General features: G+C 54.7%; 1 protein-coding gene across 7 annotated transcripts; it reads left to right on the top strand.

Moving 5' to 3' along the window:
• Positions 1–2,735: 2,735 nt before the first annotated feature.
• On the top strand, positions 2,736–15,282 carry ABCG4 (ATP binding cassette subfamily G member 4). 7 transcript variants are annotated; one of them, XM_082478015.1, is made up of 15 exons: positions 2,736–3,095; positions 3,728–3,980; positions 8,161–8,278; positions 8,394–8,526; positions 8,660–8,710; positions 8,916–9,061; positions 10,220–10,343; positions 10,471–10,585; positions 10,780–10,922; positions 11,937–12,035; positions 12,262–12,430; positions 12,526–12,626; positions 13,720–13,878; positions 14,116–14,169; positions 14,320–14,460. In XM_082478015.1, exons 2-15 carry the CDS (start codon positions 3,743–3,745, stop codon positions 14,329–14,331), a joined length of 1,662 nt encoding a protein of 553 aa, XP_082334141.1. In that variant the 5' UTR covers positions 2,736–3,095; positions 3,728–3,742; the 3' UTR covers positions 14,332–14,460. The 7 variants fall into 7 exon arrangements, with proteins under 7 accessions (XP_082334141.1, XP_082334139.1, XP_082334138.1 ...); XM_082478013.1 differs by having other exon boundaries at positions 2,738–2,840; positions 14,051–14,169; positions 14,320–15,282; XM_082478012.1 differs by having other exon boundaries at positions 2,738–3,013; positions 14,051–14,169; positions 14,320–15,282.

Raw genomic sequence — 15,282 nt, 5'->3', positions numbered from 1 at the left:
GGGGGGATAATACTGGCCTCATAAATTTGTTGTGAGGACTGGTTAGACTGTTTAGTCAATACATGGCTATACAGTGGGTTTTCTGTGCACAAGTTCCAGGAATTCAGGGGAGAAAGAGACAGACCTAGCTCCTTCTTCAGAGATCATATCTCTATGCTGAGAGCCTAGCACATAGCAGGTATTCAGCAAATGTAGTTTCCCCTCCTTTGCCAAGGAAATGGGAGATTCTTCTGCGGGAAATGAAATGACCTTCAACCATGGTAAGTCTGACCTGGAGAGTAAGGATGTATGATCTGTTCTTGAGAATTAAAAATCATCATCTGGGCTTCCCTGGTGGCGCAGTGGTTGAGAATCTGCCTGCCAATGCAGGGGACACGGGTTCGAGCCCTGGTCTAGGAAGATCCCACATGCCGCGGAGCAACTGGGCCCGTGAGCCGTGATTACTGAGCCTGCGCGTCTGGAGCCTGTGCTCCGCGACAAGAGAGGCCGCGATAGTGAGAGGCCCGCGCACCGCGATGAAGAGTGGCCCCCGCTTGCCGCAACTAGAGGAAGCCCTCGCACAGAAACGAAGACCCAACACAGCCATAAATAAATAAATAAATAAATCATCATCTATTGCTAAGCACTTGAACACCTGAATCTCATAAGAACCTTTTCTTCTGAGAGGCAGATATGCAGGATTTTTTTTATCATCCCCATGACATGGATGAGACCCACAGAGGTGGAGAAATTTGCTTGAGCACAAAACTAGTAAAAGCACAAAGGGTAGAATGCAAATCTTCTGACTGCAAATTCAGGACATGGAAGATGTGTTCACAAAATGGGGAGAGGGTGTCCTGTGTCCTAGAGAATGGGGAGGCCTGTTTCAGGGAAGAGAAGGGCTTTTAGTGGGTGCATGGCAGGTGTTCTAACCCAGGGAATGGAAGTTTTATCAGGGCAGTGGTTCTTGACTTTGCCCGCTCAGTGGGATCAGTTGGAGAGCGTTTTAAAATACTAATGCCTGGATCCTACCTTAGAGATCAGCATGAACTGCTTTGGAGTGTTATCTAAACATCTTTTTGAAAGTCCCCAAGCAACGCTAACTCTCAACCAAGGCTGAGGACTACTGCCCTGGGGCAGGGGGTGTGAACCACACAGAGCGGAAAACTGGCAGAAGACTTGGAAATGTTGGTCTCTGAAGATAGGGAAGGCTGTCCTGAGGAATGGGGACAGAGCATTCCTAAGGAAGTGGAGGAAATTTTCCTGAAAATTGGAAAGTTGTATGCCAGGGAATGGGGGGGGGGGGGGAGTGTCATTAAGCTATGGAGGTTATCTTGAGAGAATGAAGAGCCTGTCTAGGAAGTGGAGGGAGACAGTCCATTTGGGAATAGGGTTCCCAGAGGCTTCATAGCAGAGAGGACTTTAGGGTTTAAGCCCTGTTCTCTTACCAACTAAATGTGTCCTCTTGACACATGGCTTAGCCTTACTATGCCTCAGTTTCTTTATCTGTAAAGAGAGGTTGTAACACCAGCCTTATAGGGATATTGTGAGGATTAAATGGGATAATGCAACTGTTGGGGGGGGGAATCTACAGTAGAGCACTGGGGGTTAACTTGGAGAATGGGGGTTCCTGAGGAACAGTGGTGATGTGGCGCATGGGGTCAGGGGAAGGTAGAGAGGGCTGGATCCAAAATCTTTATGAAACTCTAAGTCACAGGGGGGGGGCCTGGAGACATCCTGCAGGGGCCGCCAGCCTCCAGGCTTCAGAGAGGCTGGCAGAGGGGGGGACCAGCGGGGGAGAGGTTTGACTGCTAGTAACCTCTCATCTGCTGCAGGAAGGAGAAGCCTCAGTCACGGCAGCAACACCAGCAGCCTCCCCTCCCATCCGTGTCTGCTGTGGGACAGGTGGGAATTTAAAAGCTCAGGTCACGTGTCTCTGCTGGCTAACCTACTTACCCCTTGAAGACTGGGGCGGGGGCAGGCAGGGGCCAAGAGGAGTTGCCTGAGGAAGGATCAGAGCAGGGAAAAACCCCGAGAGTGCTCTGGGCACTTCCGTTTGAAGGCTTGTCGGGTGAGGGAGAGAATGCACACGTATGTGAGAAGACGCCAAAGACAGTGTTCTGTGAGCCCTGTGCACGCCCTGGCACACATGTTCCTCCAGCATCAGGCAATGCCTGTCTTAAAGGCCCGAATTTGCCTGGGAGAATAAAGATTTCTACACTTGGAGCAGGCTGAGCTCTGGGTACCAGTTTAACCTTGGAGCTGCCTGCAAGCTCTCCCAAAGCAGCCACTCTCTGTCTCTTTTTAACTAGTCTCCTCGCCTTTAGAGAGGGAAAGGGTAGGCGGGGGAGGGGGCGGGGGGGGGAGGATGTCCCACGATTCTTGCTTTCAAAGCATTTTTATCTAGTTTGGGGATTCCCAGGGGATGCCTGAGCTCAAGGGCCAGAACTGAGGGAAATTAATTGGGGTGGTGGTGGTGCAGACAGGCTGACAGCTCCACAATCCCTTGAGAGTGACGGAATCTGCACCCCCCAATTCCCCTCCCCCTCCGCCACCACCGTTGTATAGTCTGTAATCCAGGGACGTGTCCCCACTGAGTGGCTTCAGCTCTCCCTTCCTCAGTGCCCCCAAGTCAGCCCTTCGCCACCAATTCCCCAGTCCCGGGTCCACAACTGCACTCGCTGCGGCACCCCACGTCGCCGACGCGTCGCTCCCCTTCGCCGTCCTCGCCCCCCGCGGGCAGCGGGGCGGCGCGGGCTCTTTAAGAACAGCGGGAAGGGCGAGCAGCAGCTTGGAGGAGAGCGCAGTCGCCCGGCGGGTTCGGGAGGACAAGGCACCGAGGGTCGGGCTCAGGGAACCAGGTGTGCGCGGCCAAGCTGAGTAGGGGCGCGCCCCAGTCGCCCCTCCCCAACCCTGTCATCTCTCTTCAGACCTGAGGCCCGAGCCCTCCCCTGTCGCCCGCCCCGGCCCGGCCCCGCCCCGGCCCAGCCGCCGGGACCGGGAGCCGGGACGCCGGTGCCGCAGCCGGAGGCAGGTAAGAGGGCCTGGAGTCTCCATCCTCGGCCCGCGGCAGCGCTAAGCATCTCGGCTCCGCACCGGCCCGGGGGCGCCTCAAGGTGACCAGGCTTGCGGAAGATGGGAGGGGGATGAGCCCGCCATGGGGGGCTTAGTTGGCAGTGGGGATTTGGAGTCCGGGTGGTGCGCCCATCCCTGGGGAGAGCCCGGGGCGCGCGGACCCAGGGGCGCAGGCGGGAGGGGCTAGCCAGGGCGTCTCGCTCAGGGATGGGGAGGGGAACGCAGCGGGAGGCCCAGAGCCTCCTCTTCCTCCGCCTTCGCCTGGTCCACCCTGTGCTCACCCTGCTACCCTGACCTCCTAGCCGGCAGCCTCCGCCAGCCGCCCCTTCCCCCCCCCTCCCATCCAGTCCCCTGGGGCTGCTGGCCTGCGGGGTAAGGAGATTAGAGCCTCCGTGGGGAGGAGGGAGGGGTGCGGGCTTCGAGGGGCCGAGCTGGGGCCAGGCTAGGGCTGGGGCTGCCCGGGACCGAGAAGAGGTCGGGACTGATCGTTGCTGCGCGGGGAGTGGTGGTCGGGGGAGGGCAGATGCTCTGGCGGTGGGATGTGGGCTGCTCCCAGTAGCCGGTCTACCCTGAGAAGGAGGCGGGGAGTGGGGGCGAGGGCACATTAGAAAGCAAGGGAGCTCTGAGCCAGGGATGGGGTCTGCCCCAAACTGAGCAGGCCCTCTCCCTGCAGGCCGGCGGCGGCGTGATGGCGGAGAAGGCGCTGGAGGCCGTGGGCTGTGGACTAGGACCTGGGGCTGTGGCCATGGCCGTGGCGCTGGAGGATGGGGCGGAGCCCCCTATGCTGACCACACACCTGAAGAAGGTGGAGAACCACATCACCGAAGCCCAGCGCTTCTCCCACCTACCCAAGCGCTCAGCCGTGGACATCGAGTTTGTGGAGCTGTCCTATTCCGTGAGGGAGGGACCCTGCTGGCGCAAACGGGGTAAGGGAGCAGCCTGATGGGGAGTTGTGAGCCCCCACGAGTTGCCCCTTTGGGAGCATGAGGCCTGGATGTCCCCTCTTCTGCAAATCCGGCAGGAGCGGATCCACCAAAATCTATGCCCCTCATTCACTGTGCACACAGCTGAGGTGCCGGGGGTCTGCACTCCCCCTACACCTGTAAGCACCATGGGACACTAGATTCAATTGGTTATTTCCTCTTCCAAGATGACACTATCACCTCTGGTCCATGAGGAGTTTTCCTTTGTTGTTTCACGTAGAGCTCCTGCCTCTGAGGGCTGATATGAGAAATTAGGGGCTGTGCTGCAGGGGTTGTCCTCAGTGGTTAGCAAAAATCCTTGGACCTACAGAGCTCTGCTAATTTTAAAAGATGTTCTCATTCCTGTCTTCTTACTTCGTTCTTGCCGAAGTCCTCCGAGGCACGGAAGGTGAAGGCTTGACAGGATAGATGACATCCCTGTATTATTAATAAGGAAACTGAGGCCCAGAGAAGTTGAGTAACTTGACCAATGTCACACAGCTAATAAGTGGAAGACTTGGGACCAGGAGCCAGGTTTTCCAGCTCTCCATGCAGCGTTCCTTTCTCTCTCTTAACTTCCCTGTTAAGCATTCCCATCTCCTTGTTTCTCCCATTAGGACAGGGGGGTAAGGTCTGGCTGGGGCTCTGAGTTCCTTTGAACCCTGACCATCTCCTGCATCCCCTGCAGCTTTTGCCCCCCACCCCACCCTCCCTGCCCTGGGCAGGTTGAGCTGGGAATAGGGAAGCCGGGTTTTTCCCCAGAGCCTGGGTGTGGATCAGGGGTGGAGCTGGGACATTGTTCTCTGAGGTTTAAGAAATGTTTGGGGTGCTTCAGAGCAGGGCTGAGCCTGAACTCTCTCTGCCCTCCCTACCCTCACTCCCATGAGGGACCAAAAGGTCACAGGGCCTGAGCCATTGGAAACTGAGGTATCCAGGCTCCCTGCTCAGCACCTTAACACTAAGCAGCCTCTCGGCCCTGAGACCAGCTCCGGGCCAAATGAGGAGGTAGTTGTTATTTTCCTAGCCCTCACAGTTTTAAGGAGAAATGAAGATATAAAAGAAATGTGTCTAGATGGGCCAGCTCTCTGGCTGCTTCAAGCCACCAGCCACAGCAAATGGGCACCCCTGACCAAGTCCTTCCCTCCTTTGTCCTTGCCAACCCCGTTCTGCTTTACTGGCCATTTTGCCGTCTCGTCCATCCCTTGCCCCTTTCTCTGCCCTCTGTCCTCCTCTTTCTGCCTTCTCTTTTTACTTGAATCCCTGTCCCCTTCTCTAGAGGACAGAAGGCAATTAGAGGTAGGCAGAGAGGAAAAAGAGCAAGGGGCGTGGAGAGAGGGAGATTTCTGTCTTTCCCACGTAAGGATTTGTCACTCACCTCTCCTAATTACAAAGGACACTTCTTGATTTTTAAAACCCTTTTCTATTAATTATTATTAATTATCTTACTTATTATTCATAATAACCTTATTATGTCCTTGGGAGGAGATATACTATCCTTATTTTATAGATGAGGAAATGGAGGCCCTGAAGGATTAAGTGACTTCATAAAATTCTGAAGAGAGTTACTGACTGAGGCAGATCTAGAACTGTGGTGGGTCTCCATCCTGAAGGCATGGCAGGCCCCTCCCATGCTGAGCAGTTGTGGTCCAGCAGGAATCCCAAGACATGGGTTCCTAGCCACTTGTAAGCTGTGTGACCTTGGGCAGGCTGCTTACCCTCTCTTGGCCTTATTTTCCTCGTCTGTAAACAGGGATGATAAGAATACCCACCACACAGGCTTGTTGTGCGGCTCAGCTGAGATGTTAGCTGTGAAAATGCTTTGTGAAAGGCAAGCGTAGGGTGATATTTGAATTCAGCAATAGTGTTCAATCAAGTGCTTGGTGGGGATTAAACGAAGGGAGGGGTCATCATTGTCAATTTCTTCCCCTGCAAAAGAAATCGCTTCCTGTGAGTAGCTCTGAAAGGCATACCCTGGCATGCGCAACCACACTTCTTTCTAATTGACGGCGATGATGAATGAGGCAGAGGGTTGGAATCCATGATTTCCCCTCTCCCAGTAAAGAACTTGCTGTGTGTGTGACCTTGGGTAAGTCACTGGATGTCTCTGGGCCCCAGCTGCCTCATCCATGTTGCTACAGCAGTGACTGAGGCACTGAGCTTTGTAAACTGGAAAGCACCATACGGGCAGTTGGTGGGATCAGAATGCCAGAGTGGGCAGCAGCTGATCCCCTGTCAGACCAGATATGTCCAGAGGGACGGCTGGGTGCTGTGGAGGGAGGGTGAAAGATCACATCCCTTCACTGCCTCTGCTAAGGAGGTAGAATGGAGAGGGAATTGGGCTCCGTACGGGTGGGAGGAGGGTGGTAGTGAGCAAAGTACCTGGTAGGGGATTGGTGTTTCGGCCTCACTGAGGCAGGTCTGCAAGCCCAGCAGGCAAGGCCAGCCTCCTTGGCTTCATCTTTCCTCTCCACCCGCTTGTCTCACCAGTTGACTCCGTGGAGTCTCTGCCCTTTGTTCCCTGGATTGTATTACATATATGCTGTTATATAGCAGAGCTTTTCCTCCCAAAGCCTGGAGAGCTTCTGCCTTCCTTTCCCATTTTGAAATGCTGCTCATGCCACCTCTTCCATGAAGCCATTCCTGATTTTCCCCTTGCCCTTCCACCCTCATCAATTCCATTTTCTGCATTCTCATTGCACATGATTTGTACTTCTGTTATAACCCTTATTTTATCTTTCTTCAGATCCATAGATGGTTTCTTGTCCATCTTTTTAACCTAGACTATCACCATCTTGAGTGCAGGAACTATGTCTTCCTCATTTTTTTGGTGCACTCTCTGGTACAGAGCTTGGAATGTAGTATATATCAATAAGCGCTTGCCAAATGGGATTAATTATAAAATATCACTTGTTTTTAATGGGCTCTATGTGCCAAGCACTGTGTCATATGCTTTACATATATTATCTCATTGAATCTTTATAGCAACCCTATGAGATAGGTACTATCATCCTCATTTTACAGATGAGGGACCTGGAGCTCAGAGAGGTTAAGCAACTTGCCCAAGGTCACACAGCTGGTAAGTGTGGAGCCAGAATTTGAACGTAGATCCACCCGACTCCAAACTGGTACTCTTAATGCATATGCTGCCTCCCAGTGAGTGAATGAAAGGTGAGATTTTACTGGGCCATGTTAGGGTCTGCAGAGACTGGTGGGCAGAGAGAGCACCCTGCAGAAGGCTTTTTAGAATGAGGCCAAGGTAGAACCAACACTTATTGAGCATCTAGTATGTGCCAGCCAGTCTGCTAAGGTTACAAAGATGAGTAAGACACAGACCCTTCCCCCAAGGAGCTCACTGACTAAGAGGCTGGAGGAGGGGAATGAGGGGCAGGCACATCAAGTAACAAACGTGTTGGCATATGAGAAGTGCTATGGGAGCACAGAGGACAGTCATCCAGCTCAGGCTGGATCGTTGGGAAAGTCTTCCTGGAGGGGATGAGAGAGTGGCCGCTGTGTTTGTAGAAGAGTAGAGTCTACTGTAACTTTGATCTCCTCTCCACGCCCATCCGTCAGATGTGGGGGTTTTCCCACGGCCTTCAGAAAAAGCACTGCCGGCTTCCCTGGTGGCGCAGTGGTTAAGAATCACCTGCCAATGCAGGGGACACGAGTTTGAGCCCTGGTCCGGGAAGATCCCATGTGCCGCGGAGCAACTAAGCCCGCGAGCCACAACTACTGAAGCCCGCGTGCCTAGAGCCCGTGCTCCGCAACAAGAGAAGCCACCGCAATGAGAAGCCCACGCACCGCAACGAAGAGTAGCCCCCGCTCACTGCAACTAGAGAAAGCCCGCGCGCAGCAACGAAGACCCAACGCAACCAAAAATAAATAAATAAATAAATAAATTTAAAAAAAAAAAAAAAAGGAAGAGCATTGTCACCTCGGGTACTTTGACATTAGTGGTGGTCGTTTCTAGGGGGACGGGGTGAGAGGGTATAGGTTATTGTTGGGGCTCTGAGGGTCGTTCCTCCATCCTAACCAATTCACAGTGAGTAGGGACTGCCTATTTCACTGACAGCCATGGCTCCTAAGAGTTTGGGGTGTCTCTGTTCATTGTAGCCCTGATCAAAAGTTCCTCCCTCCCTCACTGCAGGTTATAAGACTCTCCTTAAGTGCCTATCAGGTAAATTCTGCCGCCGGGAGCTGATTGGCATCATGGGCCCCTCAGGGGCTGGCAAGTCCACGTTCATGAACATCTTGGCAGGATACAGGTGAGAACAAGGCTGGGGTAGAATGGGGGCAGGACCAGGCAGAGGGGTCCCCTGGGGAGCACAAAAGTTGTTCTGAAGTGACCCTGAGCCCCATCCCCAACCAACGTTCCTTCAGGGAGTCTGGAATGAAGGGGCAGATCCTGGTCAATGGGAGGCCGAGGGAACTGAGGACCTTCCGAAAGATGTCCTGTTACATCATGCAGGACGACATGCTGCTGCCACACCTCACAGTGTTGGAAGCCATGATGGTGAGAGCTGGATGGCCGTCCCCTCCTCCTAGTCCTTCCCTTTATCCGCTGTCCCCGTCCTTCCCATTGGCTAAGGGGTCAAGGCTGTGCCCCCTCCCACACATATCTGATCCGCCTTCTCTCTGGGCCCCAGGTCTCTGCTAACCTGAAGCTAAGTGAGAAGCAGGAGGTGAAGAAGGAGCTGGTGAGTGGGGGAGGGTGGGGGGGGGGGACGGGTCAGCTGCCCTTTTCAGTGCTGCTGAGTTCTGGGGCCCCCGAGTTGGGTGGTAAGAGAGGGGCGGCCAAGGCTGGGACATCACGCTTCAGGGAGATGCTTACTTAAATTGGGGTGGTGCTGGGGGAAGCAGAGACTCTGAAGCTGACCTGGGGTGGGTGGGCGGCCGGGCCAGGTGACAGAGATCCTGACAGCACTGGGCCTGATGTCCTGCTCCCACACGAGGACAGCCCTGCTCTCCGGAGGGCAGAGGAAGCGCCTGGCCATCGCCCTGGAGCTGGTCAACAACCCACCTGTCATGTTCTTTGACGAGCCCACCAGGTATCTCTCCCCCTCCTCTCCCACCAGGATGCCTCCTCCCCTCAGCCCAGAGCCAGGGCTAGAGGCTGCATCTGCTCCACTGCTGGAGACAAGAGCATGTGTCTGCAGCCTCCTGGGGCCAGAGAAGGGCTCCACCCCTGCCAATCCTGTTGCCATAGCAGCCCCATCCTTCACCCTAGCAGAAATCCCGATGTCCTCCTTGACGGATGTCGCCTGCTCCTTCTCTCCCCCACAGCCAATCAATTGCCAAGTCCTGCTGATTCTACGTTCTTTTTCCATCTCTCAGATTCGCCCCACCCCCATTCTTAGTGCCAGTGCTTAAATTCAGGACATCATCAACTCTTGCCTGCATTTCTTCAAAAGACTCCTATCTCCTCATCTCCAGTCTCTCCCAGCCCATCCTTCTTCCAAACTGCAACCAGAGTGAACTTTCTAAAAGAAAAGTCTGGCAATGCTCACTCCGCTGCTTCAAAATATGCAGTGATTCCCATTTGCCCTCAGAATGAAGTCAGAGGACTTACAAGGTCCTGGTCTGGACCTATTTCTCTGGCCTCACATCTTGCTTCACACTGTCTTGTATTTCATGCTCTAATAATACTGAATCACTTATAGTTCTCTTAGTCAAGCCATGTGTTTCATGCCTCTGAGCTTTGCACATGCTGTGTCTTCTGCCTGGAATGCCCTTCACCACCGCACCTGCCCTTCCTCCCTCCCTCACCTGGCTTAGCTCTTTCTTCTGCCAGACTCACTCAGGAAACTTCTCTGACTACCCTCCAACACCTTTGTACAACAGAGCTTAACCCTCCCCCTACTTCACCCCATGTTTCTACAGCATGGTCCACATTATCTCAAATGATCTGTGCATTTCTCTCTCTCTCCCTCCCAACCAGAGTCTATGTCTTATTTATTCATCTTTGTAATCCCAGTGCCTGGCATTCAACAGGTGCTTAATAATTGCTTGTTACACCTAACAGTACTCTGGGCTTCTTGGTACCTCCAAATGCCTGAATCGTACAGTGTGGATGGGATAAAGGGATGGCCAGGGTGACCCCCTTCCTGCCAGCTCCCTCGCCCTCATAGCAGCTGCCCTATCCAAACAGTCCCTTCCCTTGTCTCTGCCCACCTCACCCCGCCCCCTGGTGGCCTCTCTCTGGACAGTGGTCTGGACAGCGCTTCCTGTTTCCAAGTGGTGTCCCTCATGAAGTCCCTGGCCCAGGGGGGCCGTACTATCATCTGCACCATCCACCAGCCCAGTGCCAAGCTCTTTGAGATGTTTGACAAGGTGAGGGTTCTCTGGGACGCAAAGGTGACCGGCCTGCGATGGGGAGAGGGAAGGGGTCAGTAGAGGTGTCGTGGGACCTGCCTGACCCGCTCATGGTGTTTTCCTCGTCCTTCTCTTTCTGCCTCAGCTCTACATCCTGAGCCAGGGTCAGTGCATCTTCAAGGGCGTGGTCACCAACCTGATCCCCTATCTGAAGGGGCTCGGCCTGCACTGCCCCACCTACCACAACCCAGCTGACTTCAGTGAGTGGGGGCCTGTTGGTAGGGGCTGGGTTATGGTGGCGGGCCAAACTTGGGGGTTCAGATCATGCATTTCGGCCTCCCAGGGGCAGAGATCTCACTGTCGCCTGCCTTCCGCGCACACCCAAGGAAGGGCTGGCTTGCCCTTGGGAACCAAGGATAGATCTTAGCTGAGCACACCCCTCTGTGTCCCCCAGTCATCGAGGTGGCCTCTGGCGAGTACGGAGACCTGAATCCCCTGCTGTTCAGGGCTGTGCAGAATGGGCTCTGTGCCATGGCAGAGAAGAAGAGCAGCCCTGAGAAGAATGAGGTCCCTGCCCCCTGTCCCCCTTGCCCTCCGGTGAGTAGGGGTGGAGAGGGCAGAGTGCAGAGTGGGGGAGGAGAGAGAGGACCATGGACATGGCCCTGCCAAAGAGGACATGCCCCAGAGGCATCACAACCACTGGGTACTTAGGAAGAACCCAGGACTTGGAATAGACCTGCTATTAGCTGTGTGACCTTGGGCACATTACTTAACCTCTCTGAGCTTCGACTTTCGCATTCATTTATTTGCTCAACAAATTCTTACTGAGCGTCTGTAGCACGTTGTCCTTAGTGCCACCTGGTAAACAAGACTGAAGCTGTCTCTGGCCTCGTGGTCAGTGTGGTTTACTATCATCACTAACTTGGAGGTGACGATACTTATTTCACAGGGTTATTGGGAGGACTAATTAGATCATCACACAAAGCTCTTCGCACCGTAGCTGGTACAGTTGGTGTTCGTTCCATGCCAGCTGTCTTCCTTAAATGAGATACTATAACCCTGGAAGACTGGGAGGGTTATTGTTGCTGTTGTCATCATTATTTTTTTTTGTCATCATTATTATCATTGTTAATAATATTGTGAAACTGGTGGCATAAAGGTATTACACCCTTAGGGTAAATGTTTTCAATGGATTAAAGAGTAGTGACTGGGGAATTCCCTGGTGGTCCAGTGGTTAGGACTCTGTGATTTCACTGCCGAGGGTGTGGGTTCGATCCCTGGTCGGCCAGTAAGCTGCTCAGCGCGGCCAAAAAAATAAACAAATGAATAAAATAAATAAAGAGAAGTGACTGATCTATTAGTAGCCCCCATGGGTGTCCTTAACTCCTTTCTATCTCCTCCCTCCCAAGTTTTTTCTCCCTTTTTGTGTCTCTCTCTGAATCTCACTCTGATTCACACCGCTAAGGCCAGCTTCCAGGTACCCAACTCAATGGTGGAGAATTCTGGAGGACCCTTGCCGCAGGGAAGGGCTCAGGGGTTTTCCCACCAGCTGAGCTGGGTTCGTGGTGGGGGGTAGGGTAGGCTCAACCTGATCCAGTTTCCTCTCTCCAGGAAGTGGATCCCATTGAAAGCCACACATTTGCCACCAGCACCCTCACACAGTTCTGCATCCTCTTCAAGAGGACCTTCATGTCCATCCTCAGGGACACGGTGAGACATCAAGTTGGGGGAGGGGAGGCTGGCATAAGCCTGGCCTTGTGGGGTGTAGGATTCCCAGCAGCTGGGATAGTGATGGGGCCCCTCCCCCAACAGCTCCCCCTAATGCCCCCGTGGGTCCCTGTGCCTGTGAGGGCACACCCACATTCCTACCCAAGTGTGGCCTGCCCATCCCTAGCCCGTGATCCATCCTCGCTCCTCGTGATCACCCCTCACACAGGTCCTGACCCACCTGCGGTTTGTGTCCCATGTGGTGATCGGCGTGCTCATTGGTCTCCTCTACCTGCACATCGGTGACGATGCCAGCAAGGTCTTCAACAACACGGGCTGCCTCTTCTTCTCCATGCTCTTCCTCATGTTTGCTGCCCTGATGCCAACTGTGCTCACCTGTGAGCCGAGCTGCCCTGGGCGTGGGGCGGGAGTGGGGGGCACGGGGTAAGGCCAGGGTGCTGGACAGCTGTGCCTGATCGGCCTGTGTCCTCAGTCCCCTTAGAGATGGCCGTCTTCATGAGGGAGCATCTCAACTACTGGTACAGCCTCAAAGCGTATTACCTGGCCAAGACCATGGCCGATGTGCCCTTCCAGGTGAGCCTTTTCCTCCCCCCACACTGCCTCCCTCCTGTCTTGCTCCTTCCATCCTTGCTTGCTTGCCTCCCTTAACCTTGTTACCTGCCATCCTTTCCTTGACTTCTTCTCGCTTAGCAACAGGTGGTGAGCACCTGCCATGCACCAGGCTCCATGCCAGGCACTAGGGATATAGCAACAAACATGACGGAAGTAGTCTTGACCTTGTGGAACTTATGTTCCGGTGAGAATAAGAGAGGACAAACAGAAAATGATGGAAATAACAGCCCTACAAATGACTCTGTGAATCTTATTCGAGGCAGTAGAGAATAACGTGGGCTCTGGAGCCGTACTGCTCCTCGTTAGCTGTGAGACATTGGGCAAGTCACCTAATCACTCTTTGCTTTAGTGTCTCCATCTATAAAGTGGAATGATGATAGTATCTACCTCGGGATTGTTTCTGAGAAGGAAATGAGTTAATACACGTACAGTACTTAGAATAGTGCTCAGCACATACTAAAGTGCCCGATAATGTTTGCTGGGTTTGGTTGTTGTTATTGCCACCACTACCTTGTTCCAAGCACCAGGGCCACCAAAAATCCGCAGGGCACCTTTAAGCAAGTTAGAAAACATGTCTCCCTTCCTCAGGGTGGAGGCTGCACTGTGCTAGGGTGAGAAGAGCTCGGCTGGGGCTCCACCTCTGGTTGCCTCTTGGTTGGGCGCCTTGTGCAGGGAAGAACCTGCCCTACTGTACATGGTAGGCTCGGTCCCTGTCCTCCAGGAGTTGATGGCATCCAGGGGGACAAAACGCTCTCATATACACAGTTAATTAATTAACAATATAAGGAATATGCTGGTCCAGATGGGAAGGGCCCTCAGAGAAGTCACCGTGCCTGAACGGGTCCGAGCGGGCCTGATGGAAGAGGTGAGACTGGAGGATGAATGAAGTTCTTCGAGCCGGGGAGGAAGGGGACGTGTCAAGTTCACGTGACTGCACGAACGGGAGTGCAGAGGCAGGAGCAGCCACGATGCTCTAGCAATTGCTGTCCTAGAGGTTCTGCCTGGGTGGAGTGGCGGGTCTTGGCCTCTGCCCAGCCCTGTGCCCACTCCCCAGGTGGTGTGCCCGGTGGTGTACTGCAGCATTGTGTACTGGATGACAGGCCAGCCAGCTGAGACCAGCCGCTTCCTGCTCTTCTCAGCCCTGGCCACTGCCACGGCCTTGGTGGCCCAGTCTCTGGGGCTGCTGATCGGAGCTGCCTCCAACTCCCTACAGGTGAGGGGCTGGTAGGTGGCGGCCCCCAAGAGGGGGGGACGGAGTCTGGTGGGAGGAATCAGGGGCTGGCCTAAGGAATGGGATGGATCTATGGGAAACCTGGGGGCCACCCCAGTCCTGGGTCTGTCCTGATCACCCCTGTGACGGCCCGGTCGCCTTCCCTCCCCTCCAGGTGGCCACATTTGTGGGCCCAGTTACCGCCATCCCTGTCCTCTTGTTCTCCGGTTTCTTTGTCAGCTTCAAAACCATCCCCACCTACCTGCAGTGGAGCTCCTACCTCTCCTATGTCAGGTCAGTGCCCCTTCCTCACCATCTGCCCCTGCTCCTCCCTGTAGGAGGCCATGCCCCAAGGGTGAGAGATTGTACCTGGGCTCTGGCAGTTTGCCCAGGGAGCAGGGTCCCTGCGCTCTGTGTCCCGCTCTGATGCCCTTGCTTGCCTAGGTATGGCTTTGAGGGGGTGATTCTGACCATCTATGGCATGGAGCGAGGAGACCTGACCTGCTTGGAGGAACGCTGCCCTTTCCAGGAACCACAGAGCATTCTCCGAGCGCTGGATGTAGAGGACGCCAAGCTCTACATGGACTTCCTGGTCTTGGGCATCTTCTTTCTGGCCCTGCGGCTGCTGGCATACCTTGTGCTCCGTTACCGGGTCAAGTCAGAGAGATAGAGCTTTGCCCTGGCCTGCACCCCAGCCCCTGCAGCAGGAAGCCCCCGGCCCCGGCCCTTTGGGACTGTTTTAACCTCGTAGACTTGGGCCCCCGCTGCTGGTGCAGCCGCCCTCCCCTCTCTCAGCTCCTCCACAGGCTGGCTGTCGGACTGTGCTCCCAGCCGTGGCCCTGGGGCTGGGGGCGCCAGGCCTCCCCGCCACGCCCAGGAGTCTTCCCGAGTTGATGCGGTCTGTAGGTCTGTAGCTTCCTCCCTCCTCTTTCCAACATCTGCATGCAAAGACCACGGGGAGGCTGCCACCTGCCTTCTGCCCCCGCACCCCCGCTCCTCTGTTGTCTGTCTGGGAGCCCCAAGCTCTCCAGGCCCCCACTGACAACTGACCAAAGCGGCCCCCCCGGGGGTCCCCACCACACAAGTGTTTGTAAACTGGGCTGTTATAAGGTTGGTGTTCCAGGGCTGGGCCCTGGTGGGGTCCCCTGGATGTCCCATTTGGACGTTGGAATGGAGCAGGGACGGACTCTGGAAGTCTCTTCCTCCTCCTCACCTCTCCCTGCCCCTAGACCCTGGCTGATTTGGACAATCTGTTGGGACAGAAGCTGGGTTTTCTGTCTGGATCATCCCTCCCAATCCTGGGGATTGGAGAGGCCTGGCGCCATGCGCTGTCCCCTGGACTCCTCCCCGTCACCTCTGGTGGGGGCCGGGCCTATGGCACCTCTGCAATAATGTCTGTGTTTCTCT

Source organism: Balaenoptera physalus (assembly GCF_965194825.1).
Source record: "Balaenoptera physalus genome assembly, chromosome: 10".
Taxonomy (NCBI): Eukaryota; Metazoa; Chordata; class Mammalia; order Artiodactyla; family Balaenopteridae; genus Balaenoptera; species Balaenoptera physalus.
This window is presented reverse-complemented; position numbering and strand designations above follow the sequence as displayed.